Genomic DNA, 24,592 nt, shown 5'->3' with positions numbered 1-24,592 from the left:
ACGGATTTAACTACGGAACTCTCTATACTCCTGAACTCGGCAAGTACAACGACTATTCTTAATCTTAATCCAGGCCTGGCCACGCTACAACCACATCCCGGACCCGCTCCCTCTGCTGTCGGTGTGTATATTTAAGTCTTACGTTTTCTTTTAATCTCTTTAAATAACTAAATTTTTAATCATATTAGAACTGCCACAGACATCAAATTATATATTTGACTTTCTGTTTTGAATAACATGCCACTATGAAATATTATAATTATTGTTACCATCATTATTATGAGTTATAGAAAATGCTGTAAAACAAGAATGCTGTTTCTCATAATGTACGATATATTGCAATGATCAAACACTTAAAAAAAAAAAATTAGACATACAATTTTTGTAATTCCTTTTTTTTACAATGGTTGTCGTTCAAGTTATCTCTATTTTACGAATATGTAATACGATTTGCTTTTTCACTGATGAATAATTTTGTACTTGATTACATTTTGTTAACACATTGACAAATGCTTCTTTAATTACCTCCAACTATTTTAGCATCAACTTTCTCATAAAATATTTAGACCATATTTACTCAATATGCATATAACCGATCACATATAATCCAAATATATTACATTATAAAAAGGAGGAAAACCATTAAATTAATACACAACTAATTAATAATTTTTGTTGATGTCCATTTTGCTTGAAGGGATTTTAGCAATGTAACAATATTTACACTATTTTCTATGTATCTGAAAAAAAGATGCCTTGATTTACAGGTTCCTAATAGATGATGGTGGGGGTAATAAATAAAATAGAAACACACTTACACGGCCTTATGTAAATGCTTTCACAACAAGGTTTCTTTGCGGTCTTCTTTTCTTTGTCTATTCCATCTTGCAGTCTATTCCATCTAAGACTTTACCTTGTTTTGCACCATCATCAAAGATGGGCTATCTGCTATTCTTCTTATACTTGGAAGCTAGCACTGAAGTCCTAAGAAGAATACAAAGATATTTTTGTGTGCTTGCTGACACGAGGCCGTGTGAGTATTACCCTAAACCTTCATTTTTATATTTCCACCCCCACCATCTCTCCATGTCTCAAGGACACAAAACATTGAGACCATATATGTAAGAAAAGATACCTTCCCCCAGGATTGCACTCACACTTGCCCATATGAGTGACTGCAGTTTTTGCTGCCTTTTATTTATTTATCACAGTCTGAGACTTATCACTACCACATGTATTTTCACTAAAATATTTGTTTATATATCTGTTTGCTCTGAGGGGGATATTCCAACTGAAAGCTGTCGGCGAATCCAAGAAGAGATCAGGACCTGAGGAGAAAGTAAATCACCCCAGCAGAGACAAAGAAAAGAAGACCGCAAAGAAACCTTGTTGTGAAAGCATTTACACAAGGCCGTGTAAGTATTTTATTTATTACCCCCACCATCTATTAGAGGTCATATAAACCATAGTAAAAATTCCTCAAACTGTGCTCCCCCTTTCTTTCTGTATCCCTGTACCAACAAGGATCCTGGATAGATCGTATTGGGGTCAGAGCCACAGGAAGAGACGACGAAACTGAGGGGACCCTTGTATATGTTTTCAAGGTTGTAAACATCTTGTTATATTTCCCCTGTTATACATTTTGGAGGGAGCGCCCGGGTTTTTCCTTGTTCCATTGATTTACAGATTGCTATATAAAATATATATCACTAACATAATAGAAAAAGATCGAATGGATGGGAGTGTGCTATAGTTGAGACTCCAGATACGAGATTATCTATAAAACTTTTATAGCTAGTGCTCATAAAGAGCCATATTTACTATGCAACACTCAAGTGAATGGGCGATACAGAACAGCATCGCTTGGACAAAAGCATCTTTCAATTGCAGACGCTTTAAAATTACACTTCAGAGACACTTACAGATGCAGCAGCCATTATTCAAACAAATCACGGTGCCGTTTTCGTGTGCGCTGCTGTACTCCACGCAGCATTAACGCGGCCAATCTCCCCAGGCACACGTGTTTATCGCGGTTGCTTAGTTTGAATTTCATGGATTGTGTGCAATTAAATTAATTGTAATGTGTACAGTACTGTGCTACTGTGTCAATTTCAGGTGTTTAAAAGTCAGAACACTAAAATGCCATTTTCTGCACTCGCCGCACTCGCGTCTTAATGTGGTACGGTTGGAAGAAATCGCGAGCCATCACATGGGTATTCCGAGGTATACACGGCGTGAAGTGTTTCAATAACGCCTGCTGTATCTGTCTCCAGATTGGAATCCTACAAACACATCTCTAGAGCACTGCAACAATAACATATTATTCTGTTTCAGGTTGGTAAATCAAAGTAAAGAGAGACAAAATGTTGTATTCATTCAAAACATTATATATATCACCTAGAATCCAGCATTGACATAAGTACAATCGCTTTTCAATATTGCTTTGTTAGAGCAGCATTCTCTGTGCAACCTTTAAGAAAAAAAATAGGTTTGAAGCAGGAGCTGAACCGCGTTTATTTCAGCTCACGGGGCCCCCTGCTTCCCGAGATACTTCCTGAAGGGGGTGCCAGTAGCAGTCCAGACACGGCTAGTTGAAACTAACATAATGGTGGCTTAAATGTAACACATCCTGCGGGCCAATAGGAAGCCGTGACGTCATCACTTGCAGCTTCCTATTGGCCCACGTAATGCTGGCCATTTAAACTGAGCAGAGATACTGGCACTCCCTTCTGAGGTACGTATCTCTGGAAGCAGGGGGTCCCCTGAGCGGAAATTAACGCGGTTCAGATCCAGAGACCCTCTGTTTCAGACCTATGTAAAATAAAACACATAGTGCTGCTTAAAATGTATTTGCATCTCTTTTTCTAATTTGTGAGATGATGCACCATTACTTATTCTTGTACTGTGGTGGGATTTCATTTTACATGTGTATCTTTATTAGAAACACATTTATGATTGTACTTTTAACATTAATACCCCATGCATGTGGGCAGCAATGAAAAAATGGTGAAGAATTTCTATAATTTGGGGTTATTTTCCAGAAACAGCAATGCTTCCTGAACTATAAGGCCCAGATTCACTAAAGGGTGCTAAACTTAAACATCCAGTTGAGTCCCACACATTTCAATGGAAGTTAAAGCTTAGCACCCTTTAATGAATCTGTGTCAGAGGCCCTTATTCAATATGCTACGAAGCTGTCACAGCCCTCTGCAAAGAGAATCTAAGTCCTGTTAATTTGAATGGAGCTGAACTCTACTCCAGCACTGTAAATCGGTTTGAAAACATGTGGAATAGGGGCCTAAATGTTAATATACCGTATCATACTGATAGCCAACAGTTCGGTTCTTGGCAGGACCTTTGTGAGGGAAATAAAACAGGAAAAATGTCTTTAGTTTTCCTATCGTCTTTTCGGGTGTGTGGTCAATTGCCAGCACAGACATCGCTAGGATTTTAGATGCCTCAATCAGTGAAGCTGCGTTTAGAGGGAGGAAAACAACAACACACAAGATCTCAATAGATCATGGGTCAAGCAAATGGCACAACCAATTGGTTGAAGTCACACACCTTTTTTATTTATTTTTTATTTTAAAGTCCTCATACTATGAATGTTTGACTTTACAACCATTTTAAAGCACCAGAACTGAAGATTTCCATACCATTAAGAAAAGACTTAAGGTTTATCTTATGTGGCTTGCGGTCTACTTGTTTCTTTCGAATTGAATGTTATTTTGTCACACGGTAACAGCCACAATGAAGAATACAAAACATCAAACACGCTTTTCTGTTAGAGGTGGCGCCTTTATTGCTGCGTTCCTGACACGTTCGGAAATATCTGTTCCAAGAAGAGCTCTGTGTTAAAAAGAATTAGAATGGTATCAAAGTATTACAAATTCCAAGAGATGATATATATATAGATATAGATATCTATATACAGGCATACCCCGCATTAACGTACGCAATGGGACCGGAGCATGTATGTAAAGCGAAAATGTACTTAAAGTGAAGCACTAACTTTTCCCCACTTATCGATGCATGTACTGTACTGTAATCATCATATACGTGTATAACTGATGTAAATAACGCATGTGTAAAAGTCTCTATAGTCTCCCCGTTGCGCACAGCTTCGGTACAGCTAGGGAGCCGGTATTGCTGTTCAGGACGTGCTGACAGGCGCATGCGTGAGCTGCCATTTGCCTATTGAGCGATATGTACTTACTCGCGAGTGTACTTAACGTGAGTGTCCTTAAACCGGGGTATGCCTGTATATATATATTTGTTTTAAGTTAGGTGTCATTAAAACTAATCGAATCCTCTGTTTCACCTTCCATTCCTTTTTCATATGTGAAAAGAAAAGAAGACAAATCATGTTATGAATAATACATTCTCATGTGTCACACGGAATACCCAAGCTTCTTCCATTTTTTAAGCATTATGCAGTGTTTCAAATGCAGATATTAACCAATTTGCAGCCAGAGGGGTTTACATTTGTGAGTTAAGGACATTAAAGAGGCAATCCAAGAGATGCGTGTTTTTATTTCTCAATAGGATTGAAGCAGGGGGTCTCTGAAGCTGAACCCCGTTAACTTCGTCTCCAGGGACCTGCTGCTTCCCGAGATACTTACCGCTTCAGGGGGTGCCAGCAGCAGCTCCGGCTGGACTAGCTGGGATTCTCGCAATGGCAGCTTCAAAACTCAAGCATCCTGCGGGCTAATAGGAAGCCGTAATGTCATCCCTCGCGGCTTCCTATTGGCCAAGTGACTAGAACCTTTTAACAGCACCGAGATACCAGCACCCTCTACGGAGATAAGTATCTCGGGAAGCAGAGGGTCCCCGGAGCTGAAATTAATTGGGTTCAGCTCCGGAGATCCCCTGCTTCAATCCTATTTCTGGATAGCTCCTTTAAACCAGCAGTTTTTCCCACTGTTTTTTTCCCCTTGCATGGATGGAAAGCAGGGGGTCTCCTAAACTGAAACACATACATTTCAGCTTCGGGGAACCCGGGTTTCTAGAGATACCTATAAACAGAACGCTGTAAACATGGCCAGCTGAAACAAATGATTTAAATCTCCTGCGTTACGTGGTCTAACTGGAAGCTGTGGCATCATCAATTGCCGCTTCCTATTGGCCTCAGTCACACAAGGTTATTTAAACAACCAGCAGGTACCAGAGCTAGTATTCCTGGTAAATATCTCAGGAACTAGGGATCCCCTCATAGCACAATTTAACGTGAATCAGCCCGGGGGACACACTGCTTCTCATCTACGGAAACAAAATGAAAAGTGGGGGTCAAAATGGAGAAACTGCTGCTTCAGGTGCATCAATTTCTCTAGATTGGGCATTTTTAAAACTACCACTCACTAAATCAAAATTGTGCATTAGACATTGCCAGTAATGATTGCTTTGGACTTTTTAAAATGTATATTGTGAATGCTTCACATTACATCTAGCAATGCAGCAAAGGGTTAAAAGAGAAGAAAGTATCTTAACGACCTACTTTGGTTCATAGCAGATACCTTCTGTATTATGCAATACTCCGACACCAGCACGTAACCTTTCAATCCCATTCCTAGAAAGACAATTCATTGAAGATGAGTAATCCTACTGTTTATAATCTGCATGTTTTGTACACTCCGCTATTCAAAGAATATTCTATATTCTTTTACATTTTATTCTATGTCACATACTAAGTGTTGCTGTTTGGCAGGAGAGGGGAAATTTGTATTACAGCGAAAAATACAACAAATTAAAGTTTTACGCTTTATAATAAGGGGGTTATTCATTGAACCGATAGTGCCCCAAACGGTACTATCACAGTTTAATGAAAAGCCCCGTACATTTCTCTATTCACCCATTCTCTAAGTCTAATTTGATTTAACATTTTTAAGTGTGAAGTAAATGACGTTTCAATTCCATAGTACTGTCAGTGTCTTGATTCTAAGTTAAGTTCCTTATTTTGTAGCTTGCTGAAAACAGAATGGTGTGGGTTACTCACACCCTCTGTCCTCTGATCCACAGTAACTACCATCAGGAGAGTCATTCCCTGCATAGGAGTGATTTTATACACTTGCATGCACAAGCCAACATTTTCTGAAACGCTTAGTAATATTTTTGTGGTCCCCACACTCTAAATAAGATTTAAATGTTAGAAACTATTTGGTTGCACTCAGATTGCTTTAGACAGCAACATGTATATCCACAGGAAACAATCTTTTCTTCACCAACTTGCAAAAAACCTTTCACATCCCTTTAAGCAGCAGTCTGTTTAACCCCAGGTTAGATTATTTTGTACCTTTTAAACCGACCATCCCACTTTTCAGTATTTTTCTTACACTTTTTATTCCTATAATACCAAAAGGTACAAAACACATGTCCCATGGATGGAATAAACAGAGTACGGATTGTAACATAAACCACAGAATCTAAACAAAAATGTAAATAGCACCAACTCCTTTTTTTTTTTTAAATGCCTATTCTTGGGATACTGAACTACATTAAAATATACATTAATCTATTTCAATGTCCATGAACAAAGAAAAAAGGAGTTTTCGTTGATGAAACATAACCGTTGTTACTCTATGAATTTCAATAAGTGCACCAGGCACATAAAGTCCTCACCAGGCAATCATGATACCATTATCTGTGCAGAGCCGGGGTGGGGGGCAGAACAAAGACATATCCATGCCATCAGTTACACTTTGGACAGTTTTTCGGATATACCTGTTACTGGCAACTCCACCAGACACAACCTAATGCAGATAAGAAACACACAGTCAGAAATTATATCTTCTGTATGGATTCCGCATTTCCTATGCCCGCTGGGTACTATGAACGAATCATTTTGAACCTCTCGGCATTCTACATCAGGTGTCAGTGTTCTTCATCTGGTATTAAAGCTGCAGTTCAGTCTTTTTTTTTTTTTTTTTTTTTTACATTTATTTTTTTACTTCAATAGTTTTATGTGTGCAATCTCTAATTACCTAAAGAACAGTATAGCTGCAGCTCAATTCGTTTTCCATGTATTGATAGGTCGAAATTTGGTGACATATTAAAAGCTGGCATTTGTTTATAATCTGCTTGACTGGCAGTGGAAGCTCATGAATATTCATGAGCATTCCTGCACTGACAAGTGCTAGAGGGAGGGCAGGGCTGACAAAGGGGTGTGCCAGGGCTTGTGACAGGACATGAAGGGGCAGTGCCTTAGCAAATGGCTGTTAAAATAGAATACAAGAAAATTGGTCTTTCAAAGTTGTTTTTTTAAAAACAGAAAATGCTAAAAGTATTTTTTCTTACTACAGAACTGATTTATTAAAAAAAAAACATGCAGGATATTGACTGAACTGCAGCTTTAAAGAACCGCAAGAGGCTCGGAAGTTTGTAACATATCAAATCTTTGTTGGTCCAATATAAGGTATCACACTACCTACCTCCTTCTCGCTCCTTTCTTATTTAACCATGTGGAAGAAAAGACAGACATGGGAACTACCCACCCTTCCTAACCAATAATTACCTTGTAAAACACAAACCTTGGTAAAGGTGTATAAACGGTTTGAATTTTGTAACAGTTTGGATCTTTTGGGAGGAATACATTAGTTTTAATGCGGTTAAAGAAAAATGTTCAAAACCTTCTATAGCTAGGTGGACCCTCCGAAGCAGCCGATCCACCACTGGAATCTCCGGCACTGGCCGCTTCTAAGGTATGTTTTCCTTGTTAGTGTAAGGGGTTAATTTCAGGGGGTTTAGCGGTTTCGGGTAGGGGTTAATTTAAGGGATTTTAGAGATTAGGGTAGGGGCCAATTTAAGAGATTTTAGCTATTAGGGTAAGGGGGTTAATTTAAAGGGTTTTAGTGGTTAGGGTAGGGGCTTTGGGGTTTTAAGGTAGGGGTTGCGTTAGTATTTGGAGTTAACAGGTTTTTAGGGTAAAGGGTAAGATGAGTCACTTACCTTTAGCAGCAAAGCAGCAGTGTCCCGGTGGTGCGGTGAGTCGTGGCGAAGCTCCGGCGGTCAATTGGTCACGGCAGAACTGCCGCAACCAAATGTCCTAGACCGCTTTCTCCAACCCTTTTAATTGGTAGAGTAGATAAACATGTCCTCATAGACATGATAAAGAATGAATACTTACCAAAGAAGCATGTGTGGGAGGTAGCAGACCTTCCTGGCGACAGAATAGAATAGCTCGCTGTGTTCGCTTGGCAATGTGCTGCGCCACTGTGTGCTGGAGGGCAGCAGCAATATCAGCCACACAGGACAGAACCTGCCCCGTATGTACACCTGCACAAGATTTATACAGATTGCACGCCTGTTATGCCTCTGTTTTCCAATTGTAACAGCATCTAGTCAATAATTAGCATTTAAATGGCCTTATTCAATAAGGTGCAATAGTGCTAATTTAGTGCAACAGCACAAAAGGACCCTTTTTAAAAATAATAATACTTCCCTTGGGCTTTCTATTTCACCTTAAAGAATAATGGCCAAATGGTTTATTTCTGCTGGTCCCTTTGCAGTCAAAAGGTTACAAGTGCAACCCAGCCACCCCACCCAAAGTATGTTTTTTTAAGAAGAAAATTGGGAAATTAGGATCTCTTAAGGGATTTTTTATAGTTACATAGCAGATCGGGTTGAAAAAATACATATGTGCATCAAGTTCAACCTATGTTAAATTTAAATAACAGATACACCTATAGTTGTATTTACAGTATTTTGATCCAGAGGAAGGCAAACAAAAAAACCCAAGTAAAACTCATCCAATGATGTCTCGTAAGGGAAAAAATTACATTCCTTTCTGACTCCATTAATGGCAATTAGATTTCTCCCTGGATCAACATCCTTCCCATATTTACTTATTTGGTATATCCCTGTATACCTTTCCTTTCTAAAAAAAGGTCCACCCTTTTTTTTTTTTTAAGATCTCCACAATTTCCATGGGTAATGAATTCCTTAAAAAATATGCTAAGGGGTTCAAATGGTCAACACTTCTCAAATGTATAATCGAATGTGTAACTTGTACCTTCCTCTGCCTCCTCTTGCTGAATAATTCTATTGACATGGCTGCGTAGCCCGGCGAAAGAGAAGTTGCAGTCCCGGTGTCGCAACATTGGGATCCTAAGGTTATAAAGCAGTCTGTTCCCATACTGAGCCAAGTGCTCTATCCCTTGTCCACCACTCATACAGGAGCACTCTTCAAGGTTTATCAAAGAGAGACGCCGTGCTACCTAAATAAATACACAGAACATTAGCATCATTCTATATTTATACAATAGAGCCCGCAAGTGCCGTACAGTTGTTTCATTATTATTATTATTATTAGTTGTATATGTAAGGCACCGAAATAAACTGCAATGTTATAAAGTGCAATGCGACAGAGATAAAATAATATGAAATAAAGCACCATTTCGTTATGCCTACAATAGATAAAGTGGTCCTTGCTTACAATCTAAATCTTTGATGTGTCCTGGTGGAATTTTTGCTCCATTCTAAAAGAAATTGCTTAAAAATAAAAGTGTGTATGTTACATAGTTACATAGTAACATAGTTACATATTTACATAATAGATGAGGTTGAAAAAAGTCATCAAGCGTCCATCAAGTTCAAACTATGCTAAATTTAGACGACAGTTACTTTATCCTATATCCGTACTTGCAGTATATTGATCCAGAGGAAGGCAACCAAAAACCCCAGTGAAATATCATCCAATGATATCTCATAAGGGGACAAATAAATTCCTTCCTGACTCCAAGAATTGGCAATCAGATTACTCCCTGGATCAACATCCTTCCCATGTACAGACATACCCCGCATTAACGTACGCAATGGGACCGGAGCATGTATGTAAAGCGAAAATGTACTTAACGTGAAGCACTACCTTTTTCCCACTTATTGATGCATGTACTGTACTGCAATCGTCATATACGTGCATAACTGATGTAAATAACGCATTTGTAACAGGTTCTATAGTCTCCCCGCTCGTGCACAGCTTCAGTACAGGTAGGGAGTCTGTATTGCTGCTCAGGACGTGCTGACAGGCGCATGCGCGAGCTGCCCTTTGCCTATTGGGCGATATGTCCTTACTCGCGAGTGTAGTTAAAGTGAGTGTCCTTAAAGCGGGGTATGCCTGTATACTTATTTGGTATATCCCTGTACACCTTTTCTTTCTAAAAAGGAGGTCCAACCTTTTTTTTTAACAAATCAATTGCATCTGCCATCAAAGTCTCCATGGGTAATGAATTCCACATTTAAGGGATGACCCCGTGTCCTTTGTACTGCCCTTGGGATGAATAATTATTTTGAAAGCTCCTTGTACTGTCCCCGACTATATTTGTATATAGTTATCATATCCCCTCTTAGACACCTCTTTTCTAATTTAAATAAATCTAATTTAGCTAGCCTCTCCTCAGTTAGATGGTCTATCCTTTTTAGTAATTTGGTGGCTCTTCTCTGCACTCTCTCTAGTTCCATAATGTCTTTTCTAAGACGTGGTACCCAAAATTATACTCCATATTCAAGGTATGGTCTTACTAATAATTTATAAAGGGCATAATTATGTTTACTTCTCTTCCATCCATTGCCTGTTTAAGATCTTGTTGCCATTGCAGCAACTGCATGACTTTGAGCACTATTGCTAAGCCTGCTGTCTACAAGCACTCCTAAATCCTTCTCCATCAAGGATTCCCACAATTTATCCCCATTTAATTTGTATGTCTCCTGTTTATTCTTGTTTCCAAATGCATAACCTTACAATTATCTTTATTAAACCTCATCTGCCATTTACCTGCGCAAGTTTCCAGTCTCTCCAAGTCCTTCTGGAGAGAAATTACATCCTGCTCTGATTCTACTACCTTACACAATTTAGTGTCATCGGCAAAGATGGGGACTTTTCTCCTGTTGCAAGATCTAAGTAGACCACATCAACTGCATTACCCTTGTCTAAATTCCTACTTACCTCCTCAAAGAAACAAATAAGGTTAGTTTGGCATGATCTATCCTTCATAAATCCATGCGGACTATGACTAATAATTTTGTTTTCCATTAGGTATTCCTGAATATTATCCCGTATTAAACCTTCAAGAAGCTTCCCCACTATTGAAGTTAGGCTTACAGGTCTGTAATTCTCTGGTTGTGATTTAGCTCCATTTTTAAATATGGGCACCACATCTGTTTTACGCCAATCTTGTGGTACTGAGCCTGTGGAAATGGAGTCCTTGAATATTAAATGTAATGGTTTAGCTATTGCTGAATTTAACTCCCTAAGAACTCTTGGATGTATGCCATCGGGGCCAGGTGCCTTATTTACTTTAATTTTTTTCAAGCCGCCTATGAACTTCTTCCTAAGTTAACCAATTCTTCATTAATATGGAGGTTGTGGTTTCCTCTTGTGGCACTACTATTGAAATTGATTCTTCCCTGGTAAACACAGAGGCAAAGAATTTATTTAATACCTCTGCTTTTTCCTTATCTCCAATAATCTGCCTGCCCATCACACACGGAAAGGGTCCTATACTGTATTTTCTTTTCTGATTTTTTTTGTTATTAAGGTCCTTAAAGAACATTTTAGGGTTGATCTCACTTTCTATTGCAATCCTTTTTTCATTATCCATTTTTGCTAATTTGATTGCCCTTTTGCAATTTTTGTTACATTCCTTATCATTCTGATATGATGCCTCAATCCTTTCTGACTTAAAGAATCTAAACGCCTGCCTCTTCTTTTCCATTTCATTCCCTACTTGCTTATTTAGCCATATTGGTTTTGACTTATTTCTTTTATACTTATTACCCAAGGGTATACACTGATAAGTATGCTTTTCTAACAATGTTTTAAAGACTGCTCATTTATCTGTCACATTTTCCTTTCAAAACATCATCCCAAAGTATTACTTGTAGATTAGTCCTCAGTTTATTAAAATCTGCCTTTCTAAAGTTTAAGGTCTTTGTTGAACCCAACTAATTTGTTGTTTTTAGAATTTATTTCAAATGAGACCATGTTATGATCACTGTTACCCACATGTTCCCGGACTTGAATATTTGTTATTACTTCTACATTGTTTGATATTACCAAATACAGTATTACCCCTCTCTTGGTTGGTTCCTCAATAATTTAGTTCATGTAATTTTAAGCACCCCCAAAAACCTGTTTCCTTTTGTTGTATTGCTAATCTCATTGCTCCAGTCTACAGTATGTCTGGATAATTAAAATCACCCATTATGCAAACATGACCTAGTTTTGATGCCTTCTCCATTTGCAAATGTATTTTAGCTTCCTCAATCTCACAGATATGTGGTGGTTTATAGCATATCCCTACAAACATTTTCTTTATATTTTTACCTCCACTGCTAATTTCTATCCACAAGCTCTCTACGTTTTCATAATTCCCTTCATAAACATCTTCCCTTATAATAGGTTTTAGATTGGGTTTAACATATAAGCATACTCCACCTCCTCTTCTATTTGCTCAATCCTTCCGAAAAAGGGAATAACCCTCTACATTAACTGCCAGTCATGAGTTTCATCCCACCATGTTTCAGTGATGCCTATGATATCGTACTACTCCCTTGCAGCTATTAATTCAAGCTCACCCATTTTTCATTCAGGCTTCTTGCATTAGCAAGCATGCATTTAAGTTTTTTTCTGTCTGTACTATTATCTTGCAAAGGAAATATCCCATACTGGACATTAATTAAGTCCAGCAGCCAGAGTCCAAAGAGGGCAATCCTGATGAAGCATCACGGCTAAACGCATTGGATTGAGCCTTACAGACCACCATAGTCCGTGTGACGCGTTATATCCCCTTGGACAATCGGGAACCCGCAGCTCATGCGAGTGCTCGTGGGTAGGACATGGGCACGCTCTTGCGAATACCACTGGCTTCTTACCCCTCCCAAGCTGTGCACAAGCCGAGAGAGAGGAGAGGCTGTGGATTTTTGCCGCTGGAAGCAGAGTTGCGGGTAGACCGGATGGAACAAGGAGGACAGAGACTGTCAACAAAAGCTGGGAAGCTATCCACAACACTGACACACAAATGCTATTCTGTGAGTGCAATATTGTTTTAAACCAGTTCCACTATTAAATGCACTGCACCATGATATCCGTTCCTCTATTTATGTCAAGCTAATACCCTGATTGAAATAAGAAAATACCTCTGAGTTCCATTTTGGTGACAAGCACACACACTAATAATTCATCTGCTACTGTACCATTTGGAAATAAAGGAGGATTAGAAATTGCAAGATTAGGTGAATGCCACCTTAATTAAATATATCCTTTATCTCCTAAATCTGAGCCTGCTTTGTAATACAATATTAACCACATGTGGTGGTATTGCTGTATTAACAGAATTTCAAGTTGATTTTAGAATGTATCTGTTTTAATAACTAGTCAACTATAAGAATCTGTTTATTAATACACTGAAGGTAAAGTAGATGAACAAAGGCAGTGCACTGCCAGCAACACGGGACAATCTCTGTACTGTTCATTTTGCTGGTTAGCACTAGGTACTAGTCCCTTGCCCTATTAGGGTAGGGTTTTCATTGCTCACCATCATATAGGAGTGTCCCCTACGGAAGAATCATTACAAAATTATTGGGACTCATATACTATGATGCACTGGTCACCCACACTTTTTTATTAATACACTGAGCTGAATTTTGGAAACATTATTGCGATAATGGAATTTTAAGTACAAGTTCATCTGTGAATACACCTGTTCCATTAAGTGAATAATTGCAATAATTTGTTTATTAATACACTGTTTTCCCTGTATTTTTTCTATGTCTGCAAATTTTGCTTGAGCCTAAGTGCCGGAGGATATCGTTCTTTTTCCTGTACTATTATCTGCTCCTGCCTTTCTGCGCCAATTGGGTTTAGTCTTTAGACGTGTTCTAGTATTATCTGTATTTACTATGGGTGTCTTGCTGCTTGCCAAACTCACACTTGCCCCCATTCTACTTCAATAACACCTTGCTATTTCCCCATCTATTCTATTTAGTTCGTTATGTTTCTTGTCCCTGATATCGTGATAATGTGATTCCTCCGTAGGAGCGATCAACTGATTGTGACTTCACCGTTGTTGAGAACGGAAGAGGAGTGTCCTCTTAAGTTTAGATTGCATTTAAAATGAGCTATCCTAGCAAACGAGCAGAAAACCCATGATTAAAGGCACTACATAATGGGGCCCCTCATGTGCCAGACCTCATGACATGGTAGATACGTTATGGGACACCCAGAAGCAAACCTGTCCGGGAACCTTGTTACTTTCTTGGCTTACCTGAACTAAGAAATGCCCCAGGGCTGATCAGTGGTACCATGCCATCCGGGAACTGTCCGGTTCCCGAGATATTTGCTCTTTAAAATATCACTCTTTGGTTACTGAGACATGAGAAAGAGGGATAATTGTGTTCATTTAATAAATAATCCACCTCTTTCTTTTAAGTAGCTAAAGGGCATGGATTCACCCATCTCCATCACGGGTTAACGCACTGCGATCCCACATTAACTGCCATTCAAGTCAATGGTAGTTAACGTGGGATTGCAATGGTTACCCATAAAACAGGTTAGTGAATCTCCCCTAAAGTCTTCTTAGCCTTATTGGTTCAGGAGAAGTGTAGGCTTGATGTAGGTTGAGTTAGATGCTAAATAGAATAATAATACCTTGTCCAAAGTGTCCCCTGGGGCTTCATCCAGCGATTGTCCAAGCAGGAGAAAATCTGAAACTCCATTAGCTACGGCCAAGATGCAGTGACCTCCCGAGATCAAGAGCACCAAGAATGGGAACTCTACAGGGTACAATAACCTAACAGTCAGTGCATGTGCTTCCATGTGGTGTATAGGGATGAAGGGTTTATTGTATTGGTTCACCAATTGTAGACTGTAAGACAAGCCCACTCCAAGGCTCAAACTGAGACCGGGCTTCACTGTGGTTGCGATGGCAAAAAGTTCACGTGGGGAAACCCCACTGGCGAGGAGAGCTTCCTCAACAACTCTATGAATGTTGTCCCTGTGGAGTTGTTGGGCCACAAGAGGAATGATGCCACCTGTTCTAAATGGAGACAGAGCATTGTGAAAATATGAAGTGTTAAACACTTGAACCATTAACAAGATGGCGAGAGCCTTGTGGTTAGAGCAGAAATTCTGTCTATTTTTAACTTGTTTTCTTTGTAAAAATTCCAGACCAGTGGATCTCCAAAAATGACCATCCTGTTCCAAAATTAATTTGATTTCAATTATTGGTGTTCACTGCAAATACTACACCTGGCCACCATTAACTTCCTTTTGAATGCTCCATCTGGAACGGCCTACTATATGTCACTGACTGTACTCACCCAATGGCTGTTTAATGATGTTACCACAAGTGATTATCTCACTGGTAACAATTCTTTGATTGTGGCTATTTGAGTTTACCTGAACCACCAATGACTATATACCAATTAATACAAGTGAATGGCAGGTCCACCTAGCAATGTTCAGTATATTGAACATGTATTAAAGTGAGAGGCCTTTGCCATACGCCACTTCCACCCCTATTAATGGTTGCAAAGATTTCACTAATAAATATCACAAAACATACAGATTTTGTTATGGGCTAATTAGCTTACACCAGAGGGAAGCTGCAACTCATAGACCACAGCTGTCATAAAGTAGCCTTTAAAAAATAATTGCAGCTACAGTAATAACAGCTAAAGATATTTTTAAATAATATAGCCAGATGCAGTAACTAAGCTTTAGCACACTTCAAATCCAATGCCAATGAATAGGAGTTAAGGCGTGCTAAACCTTGGTACCCTTTAGTGAATCTGCGCCTGTGTATCGTTGTCAGCATGGAAAAAGAGCAAGTAAAGGCCGGATGTATAAATGTCTTGTGAATTTTCAATGCAAAACCCTGTTTGTTTAACTCCACTGCTCTGCGCAATGTAGCACAAGTCTCTTTGGCCCATATTTACCAAGTAGTGCTATATATACATGTTATGTACATTCTTATTTTTGCAACAGGTTATACTGACAGGATTGCACCCCAGAGGTGTCTTAATGAACACCTGTTGTAAAGTTATCTGAACTGGAAAGACATAATGTTATTACTATCATGGGATTCTCACGCCGTTTGTTTACTGAGTGCAGCACAAAGCCTACTTACTTTAAATGAACTTCCCTTTGGGAATGAAGGGCTTCACCAAGGACCTTGCCATTCTCATCTACGATGGCTGCTCCGGTATCATCGCAGCTTGTTTCTATCCCCAAAACCACTCTGGGGCATGATACCACAGAGTGCAAATAAATTCTTCTTATGCCAAGAGCCAGACCAGCTTTGAACGTATCATAAAAACCTCTTGCCACATTTTTCCCCAGGGACACTTTCCATGTACAGCTACACCTGGAGAAAAACTGCAAAACAATTTTCATGCATTTTTTTTCAACAATGGTTTGATTCTTTTCCCCTTGACCTACCGTAGTTAAAACTTGTGTTGCTTGGATGGCACTATGTCACTTCAGTAGTTTGGCAACAATCCACTAATTATTAACCTTTATGCCCTCAACTAGTCCCTAAAATGATGGGCCCTCAATGTACAGATGTAATAAGACAGGGGCCAATTCACTAAACAGTGATAAGTGGTTTAATGGTTGATAAATGCCATTATAGCTCGATACTGCCTGCTTTGCTATTCACTAAACAGTGATAACAGTGCAGTATCGCGCTATAATGGCTTTTTAACGACCTTTAACAGCCTGAGGCAACAAAAGTAGTACGACAAGACAAAAAAAAAGCTAAAATCGCTTTTTTTTGGCCAGCAATTGCTATTCACTAAACAGTAATAAGCATAACGAACTTTATAATCTTGCAATATTTTGTCGCCAGCTAAAGATATTGCAAGATGCATAAAAGCATTTTATTCATTTTCTACACAGGATTGATACCAGAGGCCGGCGGGAACCCCCGTGGGTCTCTAGCAGTCCCCGTGGGTGTCCGGGGGCCTCCAGTTGGTGTCCATGGGCCTCCGGGTGTCCAGGGGCCTCCGGGTGGTCCCTGCGGGTGTCCAGGGGCCTCCGGGTGGTCCCTGTGGGTGTCCGGGCCTCCATATGTGTCTGGGTGATCCCCGCAGGTGTCCAGGGGTCCCTGCTAGCCTCTGGGCGGTCCCTGTAGGTGTCTGGGTGGTGTCTGGGGGCCTCCATATGGTCCTCGCGAGTGTCCTGGGGCCTCCAGATGGTTAAGCTCAGGAGATCCCCTGCTCACGTACACTATTAGTAAAAATAAAATTAAAGTAGCTTCATTTGTTTTTTTCACACTAGTGTGCGGGAGCAGGGGGTCTCCTGAACTGAACCACATTTATTTCAGCCTCAGGGACCCTAACTTCCCGAGATACGGGCCCCAGTATGGGATGTCGGTATCGCCCTGCAGGACTTAAATCTCCCGGTCACGTGACGCGGAGGATTTTCACATTGCGGGATACCGCCACCCCATACCGGGGTCTGTATCTCGGGAAGTAGGGAGTAGGCTGAAATCAATGTGGTTCAGCTCAGGAGACCACCTGCTCCCGCACACTAGTTTTAGTGTGACGCACCGTCTCCATGCTGCAGTTTCAATCAGCTGCCGATCGCTAGGATTTATAGCTCGATAACATTTTTTTTATCGAACTTTAAAAAATGTGGCTTTTTTCTTAGTGAATACCATTTTTACCAACATGTTTTAGTGCGCGATAAATCAATGCAAAGTCGTTCGGCAATGCGCTTATTTTATCACTGTTTATTGAATAGGCCCCTTAGGGTCTTCGGGTCTGCTGCTACGCTCTGTCACGTGACCGCGGCACCAAAGGAATAATGTTGGCCCCTTTGGCAGTGAAAGGCTGATCTGGGTTTACATTTGTTTACAGGAATATTCTGTGCAATTATTACCAATGCATTCATCAATCAAGACTAATATGTAGTAGACTAATCCAAGGCAATGGAACGGGTCACATTTGTACATAGAGTTCTTTTGAACATACCTGAGTTGGGAACATGTTTAAAGAGAGGGGTTACAGACAGACATTGGGCGATAGAAGTCAGCACCTTCTGAACCTCGGAATGTGAATTATCTATAGAGCAGAATAAAAAATAAAAAAAATCAACCATTAGTTCAGAGATCCTTTTTTTATTATAGTGTCTATAAATACAAAGTTTTCAAAATCTCACTCTCTTCCATAACACTTCAATGCAGAGTTGCCAATTGCCTTCATCGTACTGATGGTGCAAGATGTGGAGTAATGGTTCAGATGTTGCTCTTGGATACAAAACCTTGTGGGTTTGATTACAGTTTAAACCACTTGCACTAGCTCTGTATGGCGTTGTGAAAAGTCGTTATATTATTTTCATATCTTCGTATGTTCCTTTTTATAAGCATAAAGTAATATTACTGTGCTAAACTCCAAATACCTCTTTACATAACCAGAAAGTAATAGTATTAGGCTGCCAGCCCCTCTACCAGTGAATTGTTTCAAGGTCTTAGTACAATGGTTCTCATAGCGACACCCCTAACCGATATTTGAAATATATGTGACTCCCATGCTAATCTTACACTATGCTTTTTTGCCTTGTTCTCAGTTTGTTGGAGCGTGCAACACAAAAAGGAACACAGTCAAACATAAAATAAAGTGAAATGTCAAGGTGGTCTATATATGCACCCAAAAAACTTACGGTAAATATCTTGCAAACAAGAAAAAGGAAATACCTGCACCTGTAAGAATAACACAATAAATGAATACCCAAATAAATATCTTAAAGGTGCTGCTCAGAGGTATAATATATAAATACAGACATGGAAAATGGTCACGAAAAGATGGGACCAAAACCTCACTAACAGAAGGTATTTAAGGGTATGTGTCAAAAAAAATATCAGATATTTAATTCATAGCAAAATACAAAAAACAGAGTCATCACTATTAAAAACACTTACAAATATTTGAGAATCCTAGCTTTGCCCCGGGCATGGAACCAACAGCTTTTAAAGACTGGGGCAAGGCAGGAATAACAAGGGTAAAAGATCTATGGGCAAATAAAGAAATTAATGGGTTTGAGACAGTCAAGAGAGAAATTGGGCTACATAAATCTGCCTTCTTTAGGTATCTGAGGGACCACATAAGAAGTAAAGGTACATATAATGACTATACAGTATTTGAGGTTATGTGCCTATCGGGGGAAGATAAGAAAGGCCTGATCTCAGAACTATACAGCATATTAGCGGTTGTTAAACCAGAAACTGAAATAAAAAACAAATTTATGATAAAGTGGGAAGAGGCGATGGGAGAACAATTAGATCAAGAGGAGTGGGATAATATATTTGAAGGGATTGCAAAGAGTTCCATGTGTCCTAATTGAAGAAAATTCAAACAAATTGCTCCATCAATGGTATTACACCCCACTAAGATTGTCCACATTTTTTAGAAACATGTCACCCCTTTGCACAAGAGGATGTGGCCAGCAGGGATTGTTTATACATGTAAGGTGCACGTGTCCAAAGGTTACAAAGTTCTGGAAGGCCACACATGGCATAGGCAATTCTCAAGTTGTTTTCCCCTTAGATCCCTGGACAGCTCTGCTATGCCGACCCATTGAAAACATGGAAAGAAATTAAAATAAGTTACTGATACATATATATACACAGCTGCCAGATGTGAAATAGCTAAGGCCTGGAAACAAGAACAACAGCCAGCCCTAGATGCAGTAAAAGCGAGACTATCTGTCTTATGGAAAAATTGATGGGGATACAAAATGACACAGTTCCGAAATTCTTAAAAGTATGAACCATGGAGAATTTATATAGGAAATAGATATCTTACTAGGGGAACTCTCCAAATGTGAAAAACACAAAATAGGAGAGTCGGCTGTAGAGGTCGACCGTCAATGGCCTCCAGACCTACTGGCGTCTTCTTACTGATAAATGGAATATTGTTCCGTCTAGCAAAAGTCTCATCGATGAAATTGCCTGCGGAACCGGAGTCAATGAACGCCCGTGCTTGAGTGTGAAATCCCTCTCCAGACAGTGTTATTGGCAACATTATTCTGGTGGGAAGGACGTCCTTGATGATGGGAGAAAGTGTCAGTATTCCCAACGAAACTCTCCGGGATTTCATTGGGAGTTGGCGTTTCCCGGCTTGTGGGGACAGTGTGTGACCGGAATTGCCACAGTACATGCAGAGACCGGCATTGCGCCGACGTTGTTTCTCGGCAGCAGACAGCTTGTTACCTCCCAACTGCATTGGTTCCGGGGCGTCCCCGGAAGCGGGTGTAGGAGCCATGAACGATGGACCAAGATGCCTTGAAACCCGTTGACGGTAACGAGAACGTTCAGTTCTCCGCTCCTGCAGACGCTGATCCACTCGAACGCACAGACCGATCAAATCCTCTAGGTCAGTGGGACGTTCCCGCGCTGCGAACTCATCCTTTAGAGATTCAGAGAGACCTTGCCAAAACGCTGAAGATAGTGCTTCATTATTCCATCCCGTCTCAGCAGCAATTGTGCGGAACTCCACAGCGTACCGGGCGACGGGTCGATCTCCCTGGGTTATGTGATGAAGAGAAGATGCTGCGGTTAATTGCCATGCAGGGGTGTCGAAGACTCTTCGGAACTCCTCGACGAAGAGATCGATGTCCTGTGTGAGAGGACCTTGTTGTTCCCAGATGGGAGAAGCCCATGCCAGCGCCTCGTCGATGAGAAGAGCCACGATATAGACAGCCCCTGGAGACAGAAGAGACAAAACGAGAGGGCGAGAGTCGAAATTGGATGAGGCATTGGTTAAGGAAGCCCCTACATCCTTGGGGATCCCCAGCATAGTGTTTGGGAGCCAGAATACGAGGTTCCAAAGCAAACGGAGGTGCTGGAAAGACGGTTGCGGAGGCTGTGGAAGCCACGGGTGAAGGTTCCCGACTGAGAACTCGGACTTGAACGGTAAGGGAATGAAGGCTCTGCTGTAACGTATCCATTCACCTATCAGCTTGTTCCAGATAAGTCTCTAGCCTGGTGAAGAGATTAGTATGGGCATTTAAAGTACGCTCCACCTCAGCGGGGTCCATGTTTGTAGGGCTGAGCATAATGTCAGGACGTGCTCACCACAAACGAGACGGGACCGCTGTGCTGAGGTGGGATAGGATATAACGCCACCCACAGCCACGTCTTGAGAGTAGAGTGGTCTGGGAGTCCGGATCGGGGCAGGAGAGGTACGGATGGTAGAGGGTGCTGTTTGCCGAGTCCGGGGTTAGAGAGAAGGACGTAATCATTTACCGTTTGCCGGGTTCGGGATGCCAGAGGTGCGGAGAGTCGTGTTGCCGTATGCCGAGTTCGGGATGCCAGAGGTGTGGGTAGTCGTAGCGGAAGCCAGTTCGGTACACGAGGAAGACTGCAAAACAAGACAGGACAAGACAGGACTAGGGAGGCAGAGAGTGATGAGAACAACTGGTTCTATGCTCAGCCAACGAGTCAGTGACACTGTAGGGTATATATAGGAGAGAGGGTCCAATAGCAGCGCAGCAAGGTGGGGGTGTGTGGAAGGGCCAGGCTACGGCAGGGATAGGTCCAGCATGAGTCCCAGGGGAGGAGCCATAAAGCCCAGTAGTAAGACTGCATTTGATTGCAGCACTAGTTTGAGGTGCTGTGTCTTTAAGAGGTTGGTGCGGCTCCGTGTGGCCACGCCACCGTGTAGCTGCGCTTGCGGGCGCGTGACCGGGCATACCCGTCGGCCCAACAGTAGAAGAAGAGCATTGGCGTGCGCGCGCCCACGTGGAGCTGCGATTGGCGTTCTGGAGAGAGGACCCGGCGGAGCTGCAGGTGAGTGGGGAGTGACTCCCAGACCCTTACACGTTTGATTTAAAACTATATTTCTCCCCATTATCGGGTTCACAGGCTTTACATTTAAAACCATCTATAAAAACCCTTTGTTTTACCTGGCCATTTGGCATTAGAATTGGCTCCGAAATCCACCTTTAAAATGGTGGGTGCTAGATTATTTTTGAGATTAGGAGCTTGAGTAAAAATGACCGAAGGATGATCAGGCAAGAAATCTTTTAAAACTAAATCTTGTGCAAGATACCTTAAGTTTGTGAGTGCATATATAGACCACCTTGACATTTCACTTTATTTTATGTTTTATTGTACAGTATTACACTATATTTTGTCTTTATTCCTTTTTTGGGTTGTATCCTCCAACATACTGGGAACATGATGTAAAGAAGGCCTCTGGACAGGTCTTGAGAAAGTTTTCGCAGTACCCCTAAGTAATCTTCAAAAATTCACTGCATTTCACGCATTTATTTAGTTACACAGTATCCCTTATTCACAATTATGTTCTAAGGTTGCTCCCTATACTTTTTGTAATCTTTGACACCATGCTTTTTATGTTAGAACTATGTTATAATATCCTCTTACATTTTTTGGTCTTCTATAACCTAAAATCACAACCTATTTCTATCTTTTGCAAAAAATTTTTTATATATTTTTAATTTTTTTTAAATATTCTAATATTTTGTTATAGATTTTTTTTAAATTATCGTAACACCCTTAAAGAAGGGGTGTGACACACTGGGATGTCACTGCCCAATGACTGAGAATCTCGGCTCTCAGATATGTCAACATCCAGGCACCAAAATCTGTGAGAGTTGACCAGTCTGGGCAACATCATTTACCAATAGTTACCGATTGTTTGGTGTAAGAGAAACTACAGAAGTAGCAGTTGTTAACGGACCTGCTGACGCACGCAGTAGCCTCGTCCATTTTCTTGCACTTGGATAATGCTATTACAGTGCCGTCTTCTACCACTGGTGCATTGTCTGTCCTGCTGCAATGCGCTAGCGGACTCATGAACGGCTGCTACATCTGTATGTCTGTACCATTATTTCAGGATTAACACACACTTTCCCAGCAAGCTGAAACACCAACACATATACATATACATATACATATATATTTATATATAATACAAACAAGACTGCGCCTATAAGTGGATATGGATATATAGCTAAATATTGCACGTATGTCTAAATGATGTAGAAAATGCCCATAAAATATGGGCTATTTATAAATGATGATGTAATAACTAGATGATGATAGAGCAAATCGGATATTTGGTGTATTAAAATTAAGAATATTGTGTGTATATCTAAATGTTGCTAATGTGTATATAATGCTAAATAAAAATGTGTGTGACCAGATAAATAAATTGAACAAGGGATAATAACGAATTAGAAACTATAAAAAACAATAAAAAATCAATAAAATAGTAGATACAAATGCATAGACCAATATTTAAAGTCCAAAAGTGAATGGATCAGTCGTTTGATCTCGCTGCAAACAGGATCCGGCTGCCTTCCACAGAGAACCAACGAATTCCAAGTCAATCTGTACAAAAAACACAAAAAGAAAGCGCCCGATCCTAGTGCAATATGTCCAAAAAAATACACATTTATTATCCCTTAAAATCCAACAAAATGCTAACTCACAAACAACAAAGTAAAAACAGCGTTTTATGAGGTATACTCATGCGCCAGACGAGGATTCAGCTACTCAGCTCACTCGGTATCTTCACCGCATGGGATCGCAGTGCTCCTCTGGGTCTCCGTCCAGCTCAGGAAGCGACACTGTTGTTCATATTGTCCTCCGGAAACAAAACTGGCATGTATTTAGTTCTGGGCAGAGCTGTGTTCTGCGTGCGAGCTGAAAATTGCTGCCTGTAGCGTCTTATGAGTCCAAGATGCAAAGGTGAGTACCTACACTAACAATGCGACATACACCCTATTTTTTTGGACATATTGCACTAGGATCGGGCGCTTTCTTTTTGTGTTTTTTGTACATATATATATATACATATATATATATATATATATGTCAAAACATGTGCTACTGAGCGTGTCTATACAAATGTATACAACAAAAGACATGGGAGCCCAATGCTACATCCAATTGACAAAACATATATGGTAATAAGTATAAAGTTAAATACTTCAATAATACATTTTTCTTGGTTACTTAGTTAAACCCTTTGGCCAAAGCGTCATAAGCCTGCATACCCACGTCAAGGTATAACCAAATTTGCAGGTCCTAACACTACACTGTGAACCTTTCCTTTTATCTCAGTATGAGGGGAAACAACCATAGTATGTCTTGTCCATACAGCAAAATGAGAAAACCTCCCAAGTTAAGAAGGTGGAGAGGGGTGAGCTCTGGGAGGAGGGGCCACCTACCTCCAAACAACTGTTGCCAGTTAGAAATTGAATTAACACACACTATCCCAGCAAGCTTAAACCCCAATACATATATATATATATATATATATATATATACATACATACACACACACACACACACACACACACACACACACACACACACTGTATATATATGTAGACAGAGAAGAATTCTCCCCAGCTGTGGAAGCTGGCACAGACCCCCAGGCCCGCTGGACGGTGGTCACGGAGCCTGCTGGGACTGCCTGGGTTGCTAATCCCAGGAAGAAGGAAGGGCGAGTGACCGAGCAGAAGCGGGGATGTCCTGTCCTTGGCATTTACAGAGGAGAGTTTCGCTGAGCTCACGTGGGGCCGAGTTCCCCTAGGAAGGAAGGACGCGAGGCTGTGCTGAAGCGGGGCGTC

General features: G+C 40.6%; 1 protein-coding gene across 2 annotated transcripts in view; it reads right to left on the bottom strand.

The window, feature by feature from the left end:
• Positions 1 to 1,386: 1,386 nt before the first annotated feature.
• OSGEPL1 (O-sialoglycoprotein endopeptidase like 1) overlaps positions 1,387 to 24,592 on the bottom strand; it is a 35,438-nt gene continuing 12,232 nt past the window's right edge. For both annotated transcript variants that reach the window (XM_075608401.1, XM_075608402.1), the window contains exons 2-9: positions 17,965 to 18,054; positions 16,119 to 16,366; positions 14,639 to 15,026; positions 9,005 to 9,209; positions 8,120 to 8,268; positions 6,616 to 6,746; positions 5,495 to 5,566; positions 1,387 to 3,849 (exon numbers count right to left, since the gene is read on the bottom strand). In XM_075608401.1, the coding sequence (XP_075464516.1) occupies positions 3,768 to 3,849; positions 5,495 to 5,566; positions 6,616 to 6,746; positions 8,120 to 8,268; positions 9,005 to 9,209; positions 14,639 to 15,026; positions 16,119 to 16,366; positions 17,965 to 17,979 (1,290 nt within the window). In that variant the 5' untranslated portion in view covers positions 17,980 to 18,054 and the 3' untranslated portion in view covers positions 1,387 to 3,767. The remainder of the gene's footprint in view (positions 3,850 to 5,494; positions 5,567 to 6,615; positions 6,747 to 8,119; positions 8,269 to 9,004; positions 9,210 to 14,638; positions 15,027 to 16,118; positions 16,367 to 17,964; positions 18,055 to 24,592) is intronic.

The sequence above is a fragment of the Ascaphus truei genome, chromosome 7 (genome assembly GCF_040206685.1).
Source record: "Ascaphus truei isolate aAscTru1 chromosome 7, aAscTru1.hap1, whole genome shotgun sequence".
Classification (NCBI taxonomy): Eukaryota; Metazoa; Chordata; class Amphibia; order Anura; family Ascaphidae; genus Ascaphus; species Ascaphus truei.
Note: the sequence above shows the minus strand (reverse complement) of the source record. Positions and strands in the feature narration are given on the sequence as shown.